The sequence below is a fragment of the Sus scrofa genome, chromosome 4 (assembly GCF_054392235.1).
Source record: "Sus scrofa isolate SSC_HxYL_T2T_F1_AM1 chromosome 4, Sscrofa_HxYL_maternal_Yorkshire_Landrace_v2.0, whole genome shotgun sequence".
Taxonomy (NCBI): domain Eukaryota; kingdom Metazoa; phylum Chordata; class Mammalia; order Artiodactyla; family Suidae; genus Sus; species Sus scrofa.
Window position 1 is genome coordinate 41,398,985 of NC_139386.1, and position 22,127 is coordinate 41,421,111.

Genomic DNA, 22,127 nt, shown 5'->3' on the forward strand with positions numbered 1-22,127 from the left:
CCCCTGGAAACCACGCAGTACTATAGCAACTGCAGAGGCGGAGGGCTGTGACAATTCAAGATGGCGAAGGACCTGGACGAGCTCTTGGATGAGGTCGAGTCCAAGTTCTGCGGATCAGACCCCCTGAGACTGGGCATTGTCGAGCGGCCCAGAGGCTGCGGCGGCGGTGTCCTCAGCAACGACCGGAGCCGAGCCGAGGAGAAAGAGACTCTCAGGTTAACGGGCGGGAGGGGTGGGCTGCTCTGGTAAAGCCTGCTCCAGGCCCTAAAGCCACCCCTCCGCCGCCGGACCCTAAGGAACGCACCCCCTCGCCCGAGACTGCCGGCTCCTCTCCCTGTTAGGGACCAGACCCTTGATTGCCCGCTCCCAGGGCCGCACACACTCTAACTTCTTGTCCTCGAGGATCCTGTCATCTCTTCCCAAGGCCCGACTCCGCCCCTGAGCAAACCCGGACACCTGGCCCCGGCCATGCCTCGTCTCTGAGAGCCCAAGGCTTCACCCGGTTTCTGTCACCCAGGGGGTTCCGATGGGGTACAGGTGGTGCAGCTTAGGCGCCCTTTCTTGAGCGCCGAGGGGTCACGGTGACCCGGCCTCCGTTTGCCTGAGCTGTTGTCATCCCCTTTTGAGGCGCCACCTCAAAGGAGAACCTCATCATCTTGCCTCTGACCCTGTACCCCAGGCAAGCAATCATTGGGCTGATTGTTGGGGAAAAAAAAAATGCTTCCATTCTGTTCCATCATCAGTTGATTTCTTTTAACTCAGAGAATTAGATGAGTTTAGATATATGATAAAAGGGTTTAATTATTGGTAATTGGTACTGTCTTTATTAATCCCAACCACCTTCCTTCTACCCGCGTCCCCAGCTCAGAGTACCAGAGGATCTGAGGCATCCAAATTGAAATTTGGAGAATTTCCTTAAGTCTTCGGTTTTGATACCAAAAAAAAATTATCTTTCGGATTTGTCAGTCATTTTTCTTTAGTGTAATTATAAAATAATAGGACTGTCTTCTTTATCTCATTTCCCCCTCAACCCCCAAAAACCAAAAGTTTTGCCAGAACAAGTATTGTCCTTCAAAGTGATGGCTTGGGAGCAGTACCTCTTGCTTGAATCTCTTGGAAACACTTGTGGAATTACACAGAGACAGCTTTGGAACAGCCCAAGAAAGTCATTCTTTTTCATTTATGGCTGTATTCCTGGGTTTGGTTTTGTTTTTGTGTGCCTGTGTGTAATTTCCCAGATGTATTACCCAACACCATTGGCTGCACAGTTTACCAGATTTACTTCTCATGACATTTGTTTGTTTATAAAAATTCACCCTCAGAAGATAAAAACATTGGAAAGAGTCTAAAGTTCAGAAACAGAAGTTCTGAAAATTAGTCAAGTACTGGGCAGCACTCTAAAAAATAAATGTAGAGCCAGCTAAAAGCTAGACTGCTTTGAATGGGCCCATTTGACTTTGTGTACAAAGATGACTCGTTAATTTGAATATTATTATCTTGAGCGCTAGACATCCTTATGGGCTCATTCCCAGCACATCTGCCATCCTGATCCCGCATTACCTACCAATTTCTTTGTTCTTTTTATTCATTGCTTTGGGGAAATGGAGAGACTTTCTCAAACAGCCTTCCGGAGCCTATTCATCGGAGGAGAACTGGCACAGAGGGGTAGAATATCTTGGAGCAGCCTGCTCAGAATGGGAAGGGTTACTAAAGTGCACATATTCTCCGTTTTCATGTTCTTTTATGCCTCTCTGTAGCCTGTTGTTATACTGTGAAAATCCATCCATAAAGCTTCTAGCACCCCATCCCACCTTACTACATCAGATTTTTTTCATAATAAATTTATAAAAGCTAGCACACCAGTGCTGTTGTCATGTGTTAAAACTCTTCTTTTGGCAATGGAGTTGTAAAGGTAAGTTTTTGCAAAAAAAAAAAAGCAACAAAGACACTAAACCTAATAATAAATACAGTTCCTACCTGGCATACAGTGTGAAATATTAAAATTTTCACCTGAACCAAAATTGATACCTGAAACTTAGGAACTGATTTATATTGTGAATTTATTAATAGGAGACACTCTGCCAATTATACAGAGGTAGAGCCTGTGTCTCTTTTTCTTCTGAGGGTTAAAATACTGAAATTGTCTCTTAAAATGATAGCTCTACAAATAATAAATGGCCATGCCACATCCGGGTACCAGGAACAACTGCTAATATGATCAGAACATTTGCAATTTGGTGAAGAGTTCAAAATGATAAAGGGAACTATGCAATAATTTTTTTAAAAAGAGGCTAATGTGGGTTGAACTGCAATAAGAATAAAGTGGTTCAAGATCATACGAATGGAAGTATTTACAGATAATATCATAACCTCCTAGATAATAGCTATAATAATAGCCAACATTTATTCAGTCTATATGCTGAGAGCCTTATGTGTGTTAATTTCATTTAATCTCTGCCACCCTGTGAGGTGAATCCTATTATCCTTGTATCACTGACCAAGCCAAAACTTAGAAAAATAGTTACTTGCTCAAGTTTCTATTTCCAAGTCTACCAGGACATTGTACATCCAGATTTAGGCTTTTATATATACCTTTCACATTCAATTAGGGGTTTCAAGTGTGTATTTTATTTAGAATGCATATTTTATATTTGAATATCTATATCTTAAATCAAGATTCAATATAAGAAGCAAAGTTAGGTTGGGAACCAATAAATGTTTACTAACCTTTGATTAAGATTTCTGGTATTATAGCATCAAAAGACAAAAAAAAATATTATACTGTCCTTTAAAATTTATGTGCTTCCTCAATGAAATGATGGCATTTTTCCTCCCATTTCTATAGCAAAGCACAGGCAAGCATAGGCATCATGAAATTGCACAATCTAATAGCAGACCAGAATCTTGTGTAAGCTGACAGTTTGGATCCCTAACAGTGCTGAGTAGCTTGGTGAAGTTTGAATGCATCCAATTCTTGAAATTATGGAGTTGCATGAAAGAGGAGAATCTAGAGAGTAACTGAAAACCAGAGGAGAAAATTTCTAGAGGACATTTTAGCAACTTGCTGTCATGAGAGAAATTGAAGGAACGGGTACCCAAGTGTCAGGTGCTGCTGAAAAATTAAAGAGGATTAGAACTGAGACAAGCCAGTGAATGCAGTGATTTGGGCAGTAGTGACTTTGAAGAGAAAAAAAAAAAAAAGAGTTTCACTATTGTTGAGGGATGTAGAGGCCAGAGATAGACTATTACACCTGAAAGAAGTTATAAATGGTTGTCTAACTCTCCTTTTTACATGTGAAATGTCTGAGGCTCCGTGAGGTTAAATAATTTAAATTAGGTTGCATGTTTTCAACCAGTGATGATTTTACCACTCAAGGGCATTTGGCAGTGTTTGCTGTTTTCTGATTGTCATAACTGGGAAAGGGTATGCTACTGGCATCTAGTGGGTGGAAGTGAGGGATGCCGTAAAACATCCTGCAACACATCAGCCTGCCACCTCTCCCTGCAACACACACACACACACACACACCCAAGAATTATCTGGCCCCGATTGTCAGTATTGTCAATGTTGAGAAACCCTCGTCCAGGTCATGCGCTAATGCTAAATCCAATATAGTTGTAAAGAAGTAGAAATAATGAATATTGACTGGTCGTCAGTAGTAAGCAAGAGTGACAGCCTCTGGAGTGTCTCTTTGAGGAGGAAAGCATACTTTATATAGAGGAGAAAATATTAGGGGTAAAAGTTAGAAAAGGAAGAATTGAAGAGGGGAAACCTGGTCATAGATGGAATTAGACATTCAGTAGCAGGCAGTAGCCTCTGAATGTTCTTACATCAGGTTAATTATCTCACTCGAAGCCATTTTAAAGAAGGGCTATTGTCCTGATGTTAAGAATTTCAGTACAGGAGTTCCCGTCGTGGCGCAGTGGTTAACGAATCCGACTAGGAACCATGAGGTTGCGGGTTCGGTCCCTGCCCTTGCTCAGTGGGTTGACGATCCGGCGTTGCCGTGAGCTGTGGCGTAGGTTGCAGACGCGGCTCGGATCCCACGTTGCTGTGGCTCTGGCGCAGGCTGGTGGCTACAGCTCCGATTCAACCCCTAGCCTGGGAACCTCCATATGCCGCGAGAGCGACCCAAGAAATAGCAACAACAACAACAACAACAAAAAAAAAAGACAAAAAAAAAAAAAAAAAGAATTTCAGTACAAATATGTTTTTAAAAATAGAGTTAGACTACAGAGCCTGTCTTCTAAAATAATTTAGTGATCCAATGAAGTTATGAAGTTGACGTACAGTATCTATAACATGCAAACTTTAGAGTTCAGCTCGTTTATGTTAGGTGTCTGGACTGCCCTAGATTCAATTCCAAGCCTCCCCTCCCACTATTTGTATGACCTTGGGCACGTTTCTGAGTCTCTAAATCCTTATTTCTTCATCTGTGTAGCAAATATTCAGTAAATGTTAGCTGTTAAATGGAAGTTCCATGCAGTAAACAGTTTGTATTAGTAATCTTGTGATGGCTTTACCTACAGACGGTAAAGAGGTTGTTGAGATGCTCTGTCAAAGCTAATATCAACTGTGTGTATGTGTGTGTAATTAATTGATCATTTGATTATATAACCTTTGGCTCCTGTAGTAAAGAGATATGGTTATTTGACTTACAGTGGAACCCTTAGAGAAAAATTTAGACATATTTAAATTATATTTGTTTACAATGCTCATATTCTACTTATAATTGAACATATTTTGTATTCTTTAAAAGAGTGGCTGATGTAATTTAGAAAAATACATATCCAGCTTTCTCTTAAATGTAACATACAGCTTTAAATGTTTTAAGTATGTAAAAGTACATATGTGAATGTGTACCTGATAAACTACATCTTTTTCTCAACAAATTTAGGCTGTGTCCATAGTAGGGGGGAAAAGTCACATTTGTCTTTCTGTTAGCAACTCTATCAACAGGCTTTATTTAAACAGAATTCTTCTGATACTGGTTGATTTTACCTGCACTTAAGCTTCAACTGTTTGTTGTTGTTGTTTGTTTTTTCAGACCAACAGAAACATTTAAAAAAGAAGATGATCTTGACAGTCTTATTAATGAAATATTTGAAGAGCCCAACTTTGACAAAAAACACTTTGTAAGTCAAGTGTAAATGTAGAGCAATTCTTTAATTATTTCAATGAAATGCTGTTTAGAATAGTCCGAAAACTTGTAGACTGCACAGTTATAGTCCTTTGAATTCTGAAAAATACAAATTATTTAAAGAAATTATTCCACTTAGATTTATAGAAGAAAATTAGAAACTCTGTGTTTTGCTGTTTATTTCTCGGCAAGAAATTAGGAAAACTGTTGAACAAAAGGCAACTTGCAGATCAAGTGGATAACTTGTATTTATTCGTTGACTCTAAGAACACTTTTCTAAGAGACCCAAAACATTGTTCATTATGGGAGTGTGCTTAGCATCTCAAATGCTTTTCCACTTATAATATAGTATAATATCAAAGAGAAGCTTATTTATCTTTAAGCCTGCAGAAGAGAAAGCAACCCTAGCAAACTTCTAAGGAAAGCAGATCAATGTACAACATGGGTTGGATTAGGAAAAGTGGCTGTGAGTGGCCAGTCCATGCCCACCTTGTCCTCAGAGGCCAGATCATCCTCCTGAGAGTACTGCTCCCTCCCCCATTCCTGGCCCATCCTGTTGTGTTTATTTTTTATTTTTAGTTGAAGTGTAGTTGCTTTGCAATATTATATACATTTCAGGTTGTTGTTTTTGCTAATTGCTCTCAGACTCACACAGGAAAGCCCAGAAACAACAGCAGATGTCCCAGTGTGTCAGCTCTTGAGCTGTAAGCATGCGCCCGGATGGTCCCTGGAACGAGCTCCTGAAGGCAAAAGGATCTACACGCAGTGTTGTTTTTCAGATATGCACCAAAAATGTTTCCAGTTTTGTTTAACATCACTTTTATTTAACAAATAAAAGAGTTAAGAGAAAGGTTTTTGCCTCCATTAAATTTCCGCACCTACTAGGTAAACGAAAGCATGTCTCCGCATAGTTTAAATTGCCTTTTCTCCATCCCACTTCCTTTCTTTGGCGGTGGTCCTCGTATGTGGTTGGCTTCTGCTGTTTGGTACTATATACCAGTTAACACTTAATAAATGCTTGCTAATGATGATGTTATGTAACCATATAGGCACTACTGTATGGTTGTGACTAGGTAGCTCTACATTTTCCCTGAATTCCTAATGGTTGATACCGTTCCATTTGATCAAAATTAATATTCCTGAAGTTATCCAGGACTTTGGTTAGTTTATTTTTAGTTCAGGTGAGTACCATTCACAGCCTTTAAAATGAGTCTGAGGTTTTTTTCCCCCCCTCCATTGAATTTTTCCAGGATGAAGTTTTAAATAGCAGGTCTTTCATATTAAATCATTGAACTCTAGTATTAACTGAAGAATTATAAAGTGACTCTAAATCTTAGCAAGCTAATAATGGCAGTATATCAATTTTCTAGGCGAAAAGTTAGCAGAGTAATTTGTAAATTCCTCAGGGAGGTCTACTTCCCTTTTGCCTTTAAAAGGTTTTGATCACTGCTTTTATTTCAGAAACTTTAAAATGATACCGAATTTTTATTTAAGCCCTTTTAAAAATATTCTCACTATAAAATAAAGAAGATTAGTTTTCATGTCACAATTCTCTAAGTTACCCTTGGCCTTTTATTGTTTTGGTTGTTGTTTTTTTTTTTTTTAACAGAAATTAAAGTCTACATCTTCAGGTAACGCATCTGTCAGAGCTCCCACTCAAGGCCTTGGTAAAAGGTAAGTTGGAATTGCTTTGGTGAATTATACACATTAGTAAGCGTGGTCTCATAGATTTTGTTACCATTTAACAACATTGAGCAACAAAGCACTGGTTGGCTTTCATGAGAAAGACCAATAGCAGTATTTTTAGTGTTATTATGTCCTGCGACCCCTTAGTGTAAAGGAACTTGAATGGGAGGTTATTGCTATTGTAAATAATTTTCTGCCATGTAAAAAAAAAAAGTGTGAACACTTTCTCAAAATTAATGTTCTGTTATATTCTTCAGTATTTACTTTATCCCTTACATTATTTGGCAAACACTTTCTTCTGTGACTCATTTTAACTCCTTGAGTGTTCCTAAATATACAGGTTATAGCCAAAAAAGCACTGATCCTAGTATAAATACCTCTTCTTTGAAATAATTGGCTTGCTCAGGAAAATACACAGTTTGATTACAAGAATATGGCGACAACACAGCCAGACTAACTTCTCATCTTTCTTTTACATCTCAATTTTGTTTTTCTCCTGTCTGTTAAACATGTCTAGTTGCAGCCCAGTGTACCTTGGTGGAAGTGCTGTTCCTTGTGGGATTGGGACAAATACTTCACAGAGGTAAGACGTTGGAAATACATTATACTTTCTTCTTAGGTTTTTCCAAATTGATAACCCTGTGAAAACATAGTTCTTATCATCTTGGCATCAGTCCATTTCATAATAAGCAGTATATTTTTGGGAGTTCCCTTTGTGGCTCAGCCCTAATAAACCCGACTAGTATCCATGAGGACACTGGTGTGATCCCTGGCCTTGCTCAGTGGATTATGGATCCGGCGCTGCTGTGAGCTGTGGTGTAGGTCGCAGGCGCAGCTTGGATCTGGTTTCTAAGGCCGGCAGCTGCAGCTCCATTTCACCCTGTGGTCTGGGAACTTCCATATGCCATGGGTGCAGACAAAAAAAAAAAAAAGGTATATTTTATTAGCCAGTCTAAGAACACTTTACTGAAATGTTTATTCTTCTTGAATGATAGCTGTTGGAAGCAATGATGTTGACACCCGTGTGTTGTTCCTTGTGTTGACACCCGTTTCTAAGCTCCACTTGAAATGCCTGGATCACTTCCGTCCCAGCTCAGTCTTCACAAGACAGCAGGAGAATGAGCTTTTGCTTTGCTACTTTTCCTTCCAGGCAGGGGAAGCCAGTGAGTAAGATGGGTGAACAGTGCAGCCGTGGACTGAAAGGTGTGTTAGCCACTCTGCCTTGGCCAGTCAGCATGAGAAGCTGCTCGTCTGTAAGACCCAGAGTTCTTAAGCATAGTTGCTTGATTTTACATGTTTTAAAAGCAGAAACCCTCCTTTTTTTTTTTTTTTTTTTTTTTTTTTTTTTTTTGTCACTTCTTCAACCCTCCTTTCACCTAGTATCTCACTCAGACTTCTTCCAGGGCATTCTCATGGTCTTGATGCCACCAACCCCCAGCCCCATAGCAGCCTCAGACTCCTAGCCTATACCATTGTCACCGATTCCATTGTCATCATCATAAAGTGAACATAAAGATTGGTTTTTTTCAACAAATCTTTTTACTCTCCTGATCCTTTAGGTTCCATTTATTTACTATTTATTTATTTATTTATCTGTCTTTTTAGGGCTGCACCCACAGCATATAGATGTTCCCAGGCTAGGGGTCAAATCGGAGCTGTAGCAGCCAGCCTACACCACAGCTATACCAATGCCAGATCTGAGCCACATCTGCAACCTGCACCACAGCTCACAGCAATGCCGGATCCTTAAGCTACTGAGTGAGGCCAAGGATCGAACCCACATCCTCAAGGATACTAGTTGGGTTCCTTAACTGCTGAGCCATGACAGGAGCTCCTAGGTTCCATTTTTAAAGAGTCCTACCTAACTATGCTATTATATTTGGTCTAGTTATTTTTAAAACACTTTTTCTGATAATTTCTTAAGAAAGAACAGACTGAGCTCTGTGATTGCATGTTGACCCCATTTCAAGAGAGATAACTATTGCACTGAGTAATAGAAGTAGAATCTAAAAACAGGTTGTTGGAAGGTTATGGTGGTGCTGGCCTAGATCTTAGAGGCCTGGAAAAAGGGGTCATGGGACTAGAGGGAAATAGGAAATCTGGGGAAGCCTGGACCAGGAACACCAGGCAGCAGACAGGCTATAATGGTCCATAGGACTGCTGCCTGCTGTGAGGGTTGTAAATAAGAGTTGACAGCACCCCAGTCATCATGCATCGAGATTGTCTGTGCAAAGGATCAGAGACACAAACTGCCCCTAAAGAAGAATATAGTCAGATTGTTGTTGATCCTGACTTTCCCAGTTGGACTTGTCTCAGCCATTGCCAGATCCCTCTCTCTCTCTCTCTCTCTCTCTCTCTCTCTCTCTCTCATCCAGGCTTCTTTCAGGTCACCCTTAAATTACAGCAAAGATTTCCCAGTTACCATCCACTTACATCTTCTGTAGTCTCACCTGCAGAGAGCATTAAAGATAACATCCATAACTATTATTTTGAGCACCTCTCCCCATTCAGAAGGAAAATGAGAGTCACTATCTGTCTCCTAGTAACTCTATTGTTAAACTCATTGTTTGTTTTACCAAATTGTTTTTCTTGTTCTTTCTCTTGTTCTTTCACCTCCAGTTGAAGCCTGGGTCAGATACTCGACTTCCACCAAAATACTTGTTATTCTCCTACTTTCCACTTACATTTTCCTCTCTCTGAGTATTTTTACACTTATTCCCTGTCTAGAATGATGCTCCTTTCTAAGGCAGGTCCCCACTGTCTTACCTGCTCAGTTCACTTGCTACAGACTTACTTTCTCATTCTATTTGAATTTCCTTTTTCTTTCCTTTTTTTAATATTCATTGAATGCCCACTATGTCCTAGATACTAGATATCAAGAAAAAGATAAACACTGTCCAATAGAGAAGCTGATAAAGAAGCAAATGATTATACCCAGGGCCTGAAGAAAACAGGCTCTGATGACACGATACCTAAGCTCAGATATTCACTGCCTCTTACAAGCTGTGAAGCCTTTGAGAAGGGAATAGCATTATAAAACCTCAGCCTCTCACCCATAAACACTAAACATACTTTATGGAAGTAAAGGATCCAATGAAATAATACATTAAAATTTGTGCCTATGTTACAAAAGACAGCTAGTTGCTATAGGTCCACTAGTTTGTAATTATTTGGTGGTCTTTCTCCTCTGTTAGTGCTGCCTTCTCATTGTGTTACACCTCAGCTGCAAGAATACTATATTCTCCTTTTTCGTTTTATCTCAGGAAATGTCTACATATGTTTACTTACAGGTGCCTTCTGATTTTAACAATGGTCTTTAAGATATTATGTTCTGGTTTACTTCCAAAGAGTAAATATTAAGATCTTCTTCTATATAGTATTTTTTACATGTACTTTGACTTAGTTCTAGCATAGAACAGTCTCATCCCCTGATGGAATTTCAATATATGTCTGTCATAAAATACTGATCCATAAGAATGCCAAAACTTATCAAACCCCATTCCTGCCTTCTGCACAGTGACAAGAAAACACTTGCAATTTGCATTTATATTCACAGTTAAATGTTTATATTCACAGATCTTTGCCCATCACAGAGATATTAGTCATTGACCACCCTCTGCATGAGACAGATCAGCACCCACAGAAAGATAAGCACTTATATATTCAGGTATATATAAAATATTGTATGTATAAAGTACTTTACACTATTCAAGCACTTTTATTTTTGCTTTTTTTTAGGGCCGCACTCATGGCATGTGAAGGTTCCCGGACTAGGGGTTGAATCAGAGCTGTAGCTGCCAGCCTACACCACAACTCACAGCAACGCCAGATCCTTAACCCATTGAGCAAGGCCAGGGATCAAATCCGAAACCTCAAGGTTCCTAGTGGGATTTTCCACTGCACCACAATGGGAACTCCTTCCAAGCACTTTTTATATGTGTATCAGTTTACCTGCTTCACAGGAAAAAAACAAGACGCAGATAGAGCAAGAATTTTGAATCCCCATTTTTTATAAATGAGGAAATTGAGGCAGTGGTGTTAATTTCATGAAATATATGTTCATTATAATGTGCTTGCTAAGGCCTAGATGTTGAGTACATAAATCGTGCTGAACAAATACATGGACATTTCCATGCCCCCAGTGAATTTTCAGTCTATATGAGGAGAGAGACTTCAGTTCCACAAATAACTTTAATTTCCACATAACACATAATGTGAATAGTAAGTACGGGATACTGCAAGCATGGATAATTGGCATCTTAACTAATATGAAAGGTTAGGGATTGTTTTCCTAAGCAAATAACATTTAATCAGACTCTGATATGATGAATAAGTAGGAATTAAGCAAAGAGAGGGGACCACTGGAGCCAGGAGTGTTAGAGGAGCAGAGAGCAGCCAGGTGAGCTGGAGTGTAGTGAGTGAGGGTGAGGGATAGGTCCTGATTGGCTGGAGAGGTAGTCAAAGGATGTTTAGTTTGTGGTCCCCTGGAGGATGTTGGAAAAATAATTCCTACATGCAGTGGATGCCATTGGGTTGGTTTTCTGGGTTTTTTGGTTTTTTTGTTTTTTGTTTTTTTTTTAAGCAAATAGAGATGACATAATCATATTTGTGCGTCGAAAGAAATTTTGTTTCCACAATGGAAAATGGACTAGATGCTGGAGGGGCAAGACAGGAGAAAACACAGGAAGACCAGTCAATAGGCAGTAGTTACCAGTGACCTAGGAAAGAGAGAAGGATGGCACATGTGACCTGAGTGGTGGCAGCAGCTGTAGGGAAACGCTCGAGATATTCAGAATATAGAATTGACGAATTCAGAGATTAAGTGGTTATTGGAGGTATGAGAGAGAGTTTCCAGGAATGACTCCCAAGTGCTGTGCCCTGCCCAACGCAAGGGTTCAGATGTGTAACTTGATTCCCGGGCCCATTCTGCCTTCTAGTATGCCAATTTGCAAAAGGCCATAGATTTATGTAAGAGGGAGGCTGCTTTTGCTGTTGCAGCTGTTGTTATTTTCCAACTTCCCAAAGAGCAAGACTCCCTGGCCCACTGGATTTAACTGAGGACCACAAAGTCTGTGCAGGAGACTATTTTGGACTATTATTGGGGGCATTCCTATCACAAACATCTTTAAAGTGATGAAGGTTTTACCTATTAGCCAGATAAAAGGACAAAGCCGTTGGTGACATCTTCATGTTTGTATTTCCTCACATTTTAAAGGCAAGACCTAACAATTTATCTTTCATTAGAACCAGGACTTTCTAATATTTTTTATATACAGTTACGGAAGAAAGATATACTTAAGCCCTGAAAATAATGCTGAGGCCATAAGGGAAATGGAGTCTATTCTGCCTGGGGTTTTTTTTGTGTTATATTTGTTTGATACTCGGATAAAGCTCTGGTTTGAGAGTAATCCCAAATGATTGTAAAGATTTGAGTCTTTTACCCAGTTGGTGGAAAGGAGAAAGTGGTGGCGTTAATAAGGCACAGATAAAACCAAGCATGATTTTCAAGCCAAGTTGAATTTTACTCTCCTAATTATTTTTTAAACTACTTGCAAGACTGGATTATTCCATAGGCTGGTACTAATTATGATCTAATAGAGTGAATCTTAGCAACAGAATGATTTCTTAGCTGCAAGTTAGTTTTATTTTTCTCAAAGGACAGTGTTTGTAGGAAAATGTGGTAGTGTGAATAGATTTGAATAAACTACTAAATTTTAAATTAAATTAAAACGTTGTATTTAACATTATGGTTGAAATTTTACACATACAAAATGTCAGGAAATTCTGAATTATGGTTCCCACAGCAGCAGTAATTCAGCCAAATTGCACATATGTATTAAGGCATTAAAGTTAACACTCTGTGCAATCATGTAATAAACCACATATGCATAAGAAAGCAAGTTATAGCAGCTTTGGGAACCATCATTTTGCATTTCCTGACTTGTACACTCAAAATCCAAGTTCCAATGTGTACAAATGTAATTGTGTTGAATTTCCACACATACGAATACAACTTCATGAATTGCTAACAGTTTGAAAGAAAATATGGAATTGTTTATGAAATTCGTATAGATTTTAAATGTTTAGTTCTTACTGTGAATAATATTTCTAGAAATGCAAAGCATTTATTCTCAAAGAAACTCTCAGGCTGAAATACATTTGCAATTTTGAAGTTCACCTCTGAATTTTAGAGGGAAGTAAGTGAAAAAAACCTAATGATGATTTTATTTTTTAATTACAGAAGTACTGTGTGCTTATTGAAAAAAATTTTTAAAAAAAGTTAAAATGTATAAGGAGAAAATAACCTCCTTCCTTTCTCTCCATTCCCTTCCCTCCTGAGGCAACCAGTGATGGCTGCATGGTATATTACCTTCCAGGTTTTTCTCTATGGTCTTACAAACTTGTAAATACATATACAGAAAAAGTTGAGGCTATTTTTAAATAGTTTTTACAAAGATAAGATCATGCTGTAGATGTTATTGTGCAACTTGCTTTGTTCCCCTCTAGGTCAGTAGGGAAATCTAATTAAATCTCTTTATCAACTGCCTAATATTCCAGAGTATAAATGTTACTCCGTCTTTCCCCTCTTTGATAGCTATCCAGGAGGTGTCCGGTTTTTGCCACTTCAGCCATACTGCAGTAGAAATTCTTGAGCTATATGCCTATATTCTGGTGCTTTTATTTGTGTGTAATAGACTCCCAAAGATGGGATTGCTAGTGCAGAAGCTAGGGTATCATTTTAATTTTCAAATAATGCCAAAATTTTTCCCTAAAGGTTACAGCAGCTCACGCCCCCACTGAAAATGTCCGAGAGTGCTAGTTTTTGCTAGCTTAGTTGGTTTTCAATATTTATTTCATGTTTGCTTTAAATGTTAATTCTTTATGTAGTATTTTAACTTTTTTTAACAAATACCGTATGCCAGGCACTGCTATAAGCATTTTATCAATATTAACTTGGTTAGCTCCTCATAATTCTTTCATGAGGTGTGTAAGTATTATTATCCCCTCTTTACAGGTAAGGAGACTGAGTCACAGAGAAGTTAAGTTACTTGGCTATGATTAGACAGCTTGTGATTACTGGAGTTAGCATTTGAACCTAGGCAGTCTTGTCTTCATGCTTGACTGCTTATCTAATACTACCTTTATTAGTGAGATTGAATATATTTTTAGGATTTTTTTTCTTTGTTGTCATTTGTAAGCACTCTTTTTTTTTTTTTTTTTTTTTTTTTTTATTTTCCCACTGTACAGCAAGGGGGTCAGGTTATCCTTACATGTATACATTACAATTACATTTTTTCCCCCACCCTTTCTTCTGTTGCAACATGAGTATCTAGACAAAGTTCTCAATGCTATTCAGCAGGATCTCCTTGTAAATCTATTCTAAGTTGTGTCTGATAACCCCAAGCTCCCGATCCCTCCCACTCCCTCCCCCTCCCATCAGGCAGCCACAAGTCTCTTCTCCAAGTCCATGATTTTCTTTTCTGAGGAGATGTTCATTTGTGCTGGATATTAGATTCCAGTTATAAGTGATATCATATGGTATTTGCCTTTGTCTTTCTGGCTCATTTCACTCAGTATGAGATTCTCTAGTTCCATCCACGTTGCTGCAAATGGCATTATGTCATTCTTTTTTATGGCTGAGTAGTATTCCATTGTGTATATATACCACACCTTCCTAATACAATCATCTTCGATGGACATTTGGGTTGTTTCCATGTCCTGGCTATTGTGAATAGTGCTGCAATGAACATGCGGGTGCATGTGTCTCTTTTAAGTAGAGTTTTGTCCGGATAGATGCCCAAGAGTGGGATTGTGAGGTCATATGGAAGTTCTATGTATAGATTTCTAAGGTATCTCCAAACTGTTCTCCATAGTGGCTGTACCAGTTTACATTCCCACCAGCAGTGCAGGAGGGCTCCCTTTTCTCCACAGCCCCTCCAGCACTTGTTATTTGTGGATTTATTAATGATGGCCATTCTGACTGGTGTGAGGTGGTATCTCATAGTAGTTTTGATTTGCATTTCTCTTATAATCAGCGATGTTGAGCATTTTTTCATGTGTTTGTTGGCCATCTGTATGTCTTCTTTGGAGAAATGTCTATTCAGGTCTTTTGCCCATTTTTCCATTGATTGATTGGTTTTTTTGCTGTTAGTGTAAGCACTCTTTTTGATTGTGAATTGAAAATGTTTTCTCTCACTCTGTTACTGTCTTTTCATTTTGTTTTTGCTAGCTTAACTCTTCTTATTTCCTTGTAATTTTTAGATGATCCAATGTATCTATATTGATTGTAGTTTTTAAATACTTCAAATAATGGAGAAGGTTTCTTTTAAGTTAACCCACAATTATTATACAAATCAAATTATTTTAATAGCAATTCATAATTCGTACCATTATATATATTATCATTTTACTCCTAAAGTTACTGTGTAGTATATAAATTTTGAGATTTGCTTGGCATTTCAGTTCCTTAAGTAGTCACTGAGTACCTGTTACAGGCTAAGTATTGTTCTGGAAGTTCTGCCCTTCACATAGCATTTTGCTCTTCCCTGCACCTTTGCCATCAACATACAAACTTGCCCTTTTTCCTTCCTTCTTAAGTTCACTCACTTCCTTTACCAGCCCCTTAAAGAAACTGCTTAGCTATACCTACTCCATGAAGCCTATGCGGACCACTGTTTTAAAATTACAACCCACTTCCTCCAAGTACTTCCAATTTTATTGACCCTACTCTACTTTTTATTTTATTTGAAGCATTTCTTACCTCCTAACAGACTATATATAATTTAGTTATCAGTATTGTTTATTCCTTTTCTCATTAGAATCTAAGCTCTATGTGGACAGAATCTCACCAGCACATAGTAGGCTTTCAGTAAATATTTTTTAAGTGAGTAAATGAATACATTCATGCCAAGTAGTGTGGAAACAGAAACAAATAAGATCCTGCCCCAGCCCTGAATTAGCTTGTGGGAGAAACAGATTCATTTCAATACAGTGCGGCAAACTGTGAGATAGAAGCATCCTAAAAATTTCATTAGGCAGGGAAACACTTCAGGAAGTGAAGATCTCCCTCAGACACAATTTGAAAACCATTGAAATAAGAGATCTACACATCCATTTTGTTTCTTTAAATATCTGCCAATATGCATTATATATCAGTATGCATGATCTTAGTAAGATAGGTTTGTGAAGACGTTTAACCTGAAAGTTCAAATGGATAATCATTCCTTTAGTATAAAAAGTTATAATTGGATTATATAAATTTATAATCATCTTTACTTTTCTGTTGTTTGCTCCGTAATCTATGTGATATATTCCATGAATAAATCATCCTATTTTCATATTTAAACATACCAAGAATTTCTAATGTATAGTTCTTTCTCTCTGAACAGAGCGTGTGACCATCTGCGTTGTATAGCATGTGATTTCTGGATAGTAAGCTACGATGACCATAGGTGGGACACATCATGCGATTACCTGTTTTTCAGGTATGTTTCTGAAGAACTTCACTCTGTGAAGAATGTACTTGATACAATTTTATGTTTCTTATGGTGCTGTAATGCCTCTTGCTGGCATTTCTCTCATCATCTCCTCCTTTCCATCTGTCCGCCATCAGCCTAGGTAAGGACAAAGGTACAGAAGTAGCCTCCTCACTGATTTTCCTGCCTAAGCTCTCTTCTTTCAGACCTTCCTTCTCTTGCCGAGAGTTAAAGCATACCTCTGAGTATGTCCTGCCCAAAACCATTCTGCTGACAGAATAGCGTCCAAATTCATTACCATGGCGTTCAAGACCCTCCACAGTCCAGCCCCCAGCCATCTGTCACCCAGCTCTGCCTGCCTTTCCACAGTAGACTTTTCACCTTTGCAAGATTCTAGCGACATCATAGCACTCAAAGCTCCCATTCCCCATGACTGTGTAAACTGGCCACCTCCTGGAGTACCCTCCCGCCGTCTTATCCTACCCAGACCCTACCTGGCCCTCAGGGTACACGTCACTGCTCATCCTCCGTGATTCCCTTAGCACTCTCTCAGCTTGGAAACAAACTCACCCTTTCCTGTGTGTCCACAGCCCAGCTGAACGTGGGGAGCCATTTGTTTTTAGTGGTATCAGTCTGCACACTGGTTATACAGTGAAACCCTGTTTAGTTGCTTGTTTCCTTGTCTGTATCTTGCAGATAAGGGCGCTAAGTGTATCCTAGCTTTGACAAGTTCTAGAACTTTCTGAAAGAAGTGTCAGTTATACTTGACCATCCTGCCATAATAGCTAAAGAAAACACTCTTACTTTCCTATGAAATCATATTTCCTATATGGGAAATAATGAAATTTTCTTTCTAAGCTTTTAAGATATGCACTACTTGGAATGTATTAAGTAGTTCTGTGGCAATCCATGATTCCTTCCCTAAAATCTCTTAAGGATTCAGTCAAGTGTCACATGTTAAATTTGTCAAAATATATTGCAGATTGACTAAAGGACCATCTTTCATTTAGCCATTTAGATAAAACTTAGATATTCGGTTCTTCCCCTATCTCACAGCAAAGTCACTTAGCTGGTCTATGTCTCAGTTTTCTGAAGTCAGAGAATTAGCCTGGAAAATCTCTCAGGTTTTGTTAGGTTCTAACCTTCTAAATTGTGCCTGAATTCTGTACAGGACCGACCATGGTGCCCACTGGCCACCAGAGGGCACTTTGTATCCTGCTTTCCACTGCAGTGAATTCAGCAAATAACAGCATGTACCCTTTTTTTTCTTTAATATTTATACTGTAGTTTATTGTTTTACTGTGTTTGTTTTCATCATTTTACTTTGAATTTTTTCATTTTTCTTTTGCCATGAAATATACATAAATTCAGTACATAGATTATCATGAAAGTCATAATTGATTTTCTATCAATTAAGTTCCATAGTCTTTTTTATACCATCAAGTCAGATGGTTATCTTTTTTTATGACAGTCCTGACCATTGATTTAATCATGATAACATTGATGTTTATTTCAGGATAGGCATTTATTTTATTTCTGTTAGTATAAGTAAATAAGCAGATCACAGACACAAATGAGCTACAAATGAGTTCAACACATAGAAATAACAGGTACTTTCTCTGTTAATGAAAATCTTCTGTACTTAACCCACTAGAAGCCTGTTTTGTTTCTGCCTCTTATATGCCCTCCACTTGTCACTTGAAGGCTTTTAAAATTTGGCACAGGTGAGTCTTTGAGGTAGGAGATGAACCACCATCCTGTCCCCTCTATTCTCATATCATGTCATCTCTGATAAGACAGATCAAAAACCCTTCACCTCTTTAGGTCATTTTGTTCTTCAGGAGACTTAATAAAAAGACCTAGAGGAATGCCATTTAAAAATATTGAAATCCGGGAGTTCCCATTGTGACACAGCAGAAACGAATCCGACTAGCATCCATAAGGATGCAGGTCGATGCCTGGCCTCACTCAGTTGGACAGGATCCGGCATTGCCATGAGCTGTGATGTAGGTCGCAGACGTGGCTTGGATCTGGCGATGCTACACCTGTGGTGTAGGCCAGTAACTGTAGCTCATATTCGACCCCTAGCCTGGGAACGTCCATGTGCCCCAGTGTAGCCAAAAAAATAAATAAATAAAATAAAAATATTGAAATCTGGAGTTCCCATTGTGGCTCAGTGGTCACGAACCCAGCTGGTATCCATGAGGACACAGGTTTGATCCCTAGCCTCCTTCAGTGGGTTAAGAATCCGGCGTTCCTGTGAGCTGCAGTGTAGGTCACAGACACAGGTCAGATCCCAAGTTGCTGTGACTGTGGTGTAGGCCGACAGCTGCTACAGCTCCGATTTGACCCCTAGTCCCAACTTCCATATGCCATGGGTGCAGCCCTAAAAAGAAAAAAAAAAAAAATGAAATCCTCAGAGAGCACCAGTTTTTTGAGTAAGTGGCACTAGGCAATTTAGTGTCTGGATGTTATAAAGATAGGAAAATAAAGCCAGTGGAATTTTTTTTTTTTAAGTCAAGTACTGAACAAAGCCACTGTGCTAAATCCTTCTTGTTTTACTAATAGGAACAATATGCCAGAATTCCACAAATTGAAAACAAAGTTGGTAAAGAAGAAAGGAACACGGGCCTATGCCTGCCAGTGCAGCTGGAGAACCATTGAAGCACTGACTGACCTTCAGAATGACCATCAGCTTCGCTGGGTTTGCGGTAAACACTAAGGATGCAGGCTTTCCACATTCAGACAGATGCCTCCATGAGAGCAGTCTCAGGTCATGGTCACAACATTTAGGTAAAGGGACAGAACAATATCATGGAAAAGAGAGGAAATTTCCTTTCGTGGCTGCGCACATTTTTGAAGACGAAATGGACTTGAGAAGATAATGTGCTTTAACAGTTTAGAATTATTCCTTTTTGCTAGATGGACATTTCACTTAATAAGTAAAGTGTTGAGTTATCCAAATACTTCTTTGCTAGCCTCTCTCCTGTTAAATAGCAGTTTAATTGTGTAGTTTCATATAAATATGAACTATATCCATTCAGTTGCAACTGCGGTATTCCTGACGCTACTACACTTAGCGTAAGCACTCCTTGTTTATAGCAGTTCAAGGATAAAGCTGGTGGGTTCAGAGAGGTCATTGAGGGGTGCATACATTACCTCCTCCCGCCAGATCTGTTGTCACCAAAGGTCATAATTTAGATTTGTCAGAAACCATGTGATGAGAGACTGATTGAAGGGTTTTCAAGAGTATAGGTATATTGTAGGTGAAAACACTGCCTGTGTCTGACCTTACTTCACCAACTCAAAGCAATATTATGTACAGTAATAAGTATGCATTACCAGTCTTAGCTTATTTCTCCTCCTTTTCATTTAGCTATCAAAAGTTATTTAGTTTGCTGCTTTACCAAATATTTATTTCTATTTTTAAAAAGTTGTTTTTGATGCACCTAAAACCACAAGGAAAAATCCTAATACAGACAGGGCATTGTTGGATTTTTTCAAGGACCTTCTTGCCTTTAATGCCCTAAAACTCAATCAAGTAAAATAAACAGCAAGTTAAGATATTTTCTCAGGCAGCCTGTTGATTTTTCTGGTAGGATGAGGTTGACATACTGTTTATTAGATGAGTACATGAAAAGACAAATAAAGCATAGCTGAACCAACAGGTAACTATTAGGCTCCTTCTTGACACCGTGAACATTTGAGAAAGCCCACAGTGGCAGCACATTCAGAAAATCAGTTACTTCGGGAGTTCCCGTTGTGGCGCAGGGGAAATGAATCTGAGTAGTATGCAGGAGGATGCTTGTTTGGTCCCTGCTGTGCTGTGGCATAGGCTGGCCTCTGTAACTCCCCATTCAACCCCTAGCCTGGGAACTTCCATATGCCGCAAATGCGGCCCTAAAAAGCAAAAAAAAAAAAAAAAGAAGAAGAAGAAGAAGGGAAACCGGTTACTTCAAAGTGCCAGCTGCCAGCCCCATGCCGAGATTCTGGGGGCTTTCCAATCTGCCGAAAGCTTCTTACTGCATGTTCTAATGTATAGTTCAAATGTGTGACACAAGGCTTGCAGAAAAGGAGTAATTGAAGCAAAGTTATGATCTGCTTAGTCTCATGCTGAATCTGTTCCAGCCACTTTTACTTGAAGATCTGTCATTAAAATCCTTTTCCTAACTGTGACACATTTGCATGTGTGTAAAACTTACTCTAATAAGTCTAGTATTCCAACAGAACAAGTCTCATTGTAGCAGATGCTCATATTTTTGTATGAAGGATATATTTACAGATTTTATCTTTCAATAAAAAATTTCTACCCCCTCAAATTCGATCTCAGTGTAATGGAATCAGAAACAGAGGGATTGAAGTCGCCTCTTTCCAAAAAGTAACAGAACAACAAGATCCACACATTTAGAACCTCATGGAATGTGGCACATTTCATCAGAATGGTGGGTTTTTTTAATTTAAATGAGAAAATTTACTAAATTATGGATTTGAAATTTTCTCTATTATTATTTCATTCTATGGCCCATGTTTGGCATTTCATAACATAATAATTATAACTTCCCAAAGTCAGAAATGTATAAATGAGTTCACATTTTTGTTGGCAATTTACTTTACAAGCTTTTTAATATTGTACAATTTTTAATCTAAAGCGTAGAAAAAATATTACATTTATATACAAATGTATAGATTATTACCAGATGTAATTCAAGGCAAAATGCAACTATTTTAGTAAGAGTTTTAGAAGAAAAATAATTTCTAATCAACTATAATTTTAAAAATGCCAGGTCTATGAAATGTTCAAGATGTTTTGCATATTTGTTTTCCTAATATTTATAATTTTCTACCTTTAGCAAGTATCTATTTTTTATCAAGCCAGATAGCTACTTTATTTGAATTGTATTGAAGGATACCCTAAGACCCTTATCTTGCCTAGAAATGAAAAAATAATAAATAGCTTTACTCTATATTTAGTTTTATTGTTTGTTTGTTTTATATATAAAATATTCATATGGACCACAGAGGAGGGTATTGCAACTGAACACCACCTGCTGTTGCTCTCAATTCCCTGGGAACACACCTGCCCTGCTTGCTGCCACTGCCAAATGCTCTGGGCAATGCCCACACACTCAATCACTGTCACTTCCTAGGACCCTGCAACTAGGAGCAGACTGTGCAGCACCTCCTGTGTGGGCTGAGCAGGATGGGGTGCTTCTTGCATGATCTACAGGTGACAGGGGCAAATCACCACAGTTATCTCTGACTCCAGAGGTGGGCATGGCTCACCACCACTAGGGGTCTGTGATCAGGCACCACTTGTGGCCTCAATCACCTCAGAGGGCACCACAGAGAAGGGCATTGTGACTGAATACCACCTGTTGTTGATCTCACTCCCCTGGGACACACACAATGCCACTGCCACTGCCAAATATCCTGGGCACCTTGTAAATCTGCCTAAGGCTCACTACTACTTTCCAGAGCTCTGCAACTAGGAGTAGCCTGTGCTACCTTCCTGCAGGTCCTTACTATTCTCGAGAGCCCAGCAACCAGGCACTGACTACTAGCCCTACCTATTGCCTTCTTCTCCCTGGAAGTACATTCAGCACCCTGAGGATAACATCCTGCTCACACTGAAGAAAGAGACAGCAAATATCCAAACTCCCATGCCAAAAAAGTAACTCCCCCACAAAATATAAAGGGGTGCTCTTGCATAGAAATACTCCTCCAAGACTACAGTTTGGCTTCCCTAAACTCACAGAAAAAGAAAAATACAAGCAAGATGAAGAATCTCAGGAACCATTCCCAGTTAAAAGAACAGGAGAATTCA

The 22,127-nt window shown here is 38.9% G+C and overlaps 1 protein-coding gene across 2 annotated transcripts; it reads left to right on the forward strand.

The window, feature by feature from the left end:
* The first annotated feature begins 49 nt into the window (after window positions 1–49).
* On the forward strand, window positions 50–21,267 carry CFAP418 (cilia and flagella associated protein 418). Of its 2 annotated transcripts, XR_014843618.1 has the most exons (7): window positions 50–215; window positions 5,049–5,136; window positions 6,751–6,815; window positions 7,345–7,410; window positions 10,404–10,494; window positions 16,217–16,312; window positions 18,872–21,267. XR_014843618.1 is itself a non-coding variant. In XM_001924281.5 (6 exons), exons 1-6 carry the CDS (start codon window positions 61–63, stop codon window positions 19,023–19,025), a joined length of 624 nt encoding a protein of 207 aa, XP_001924316.2. In that variant the 5' UTR covers window positions 50–60; the 3' UTR covers window positions 19,026–21,267. The 2 variants fall into 2 exon arrangements, 1 of the variants encoding a protein (XP_001924316.2); XM_001924281.5 differs by lacking the exon at window positions 10,404–10,494.
* Window positions 21,268–22,127: the final 860 nt, after the last annotated feature.

What these genes read in the sequence shown, in the direction of transcription:
- CFAP418 (XM_001924281.5), top strand. Translation starts at nt 61, where the DNA reads ATGGCGAAGGACCTGGACGAGCTCTTGGATGAGGTCGAGTCCAAGTTC. An exon ending in GAGGAGAAAGAGACTCTCAG is followed by an intron (nt 216 to 5,048) that starts GTTAACGGGCGG and finishes TTGTTTTTTCAG; the next exon opens with ACCAACAGAAACATTTAAAA. An exon ending in ACTCAAGGCCTTGGTAAAAG is followed by an intron (nt 6,816 to 7,344) that starts GTAAGTTGGAAT and finishes AAACATGTCTAG; the next exon opens with TTGCAGCCCAGTGTACCTTG.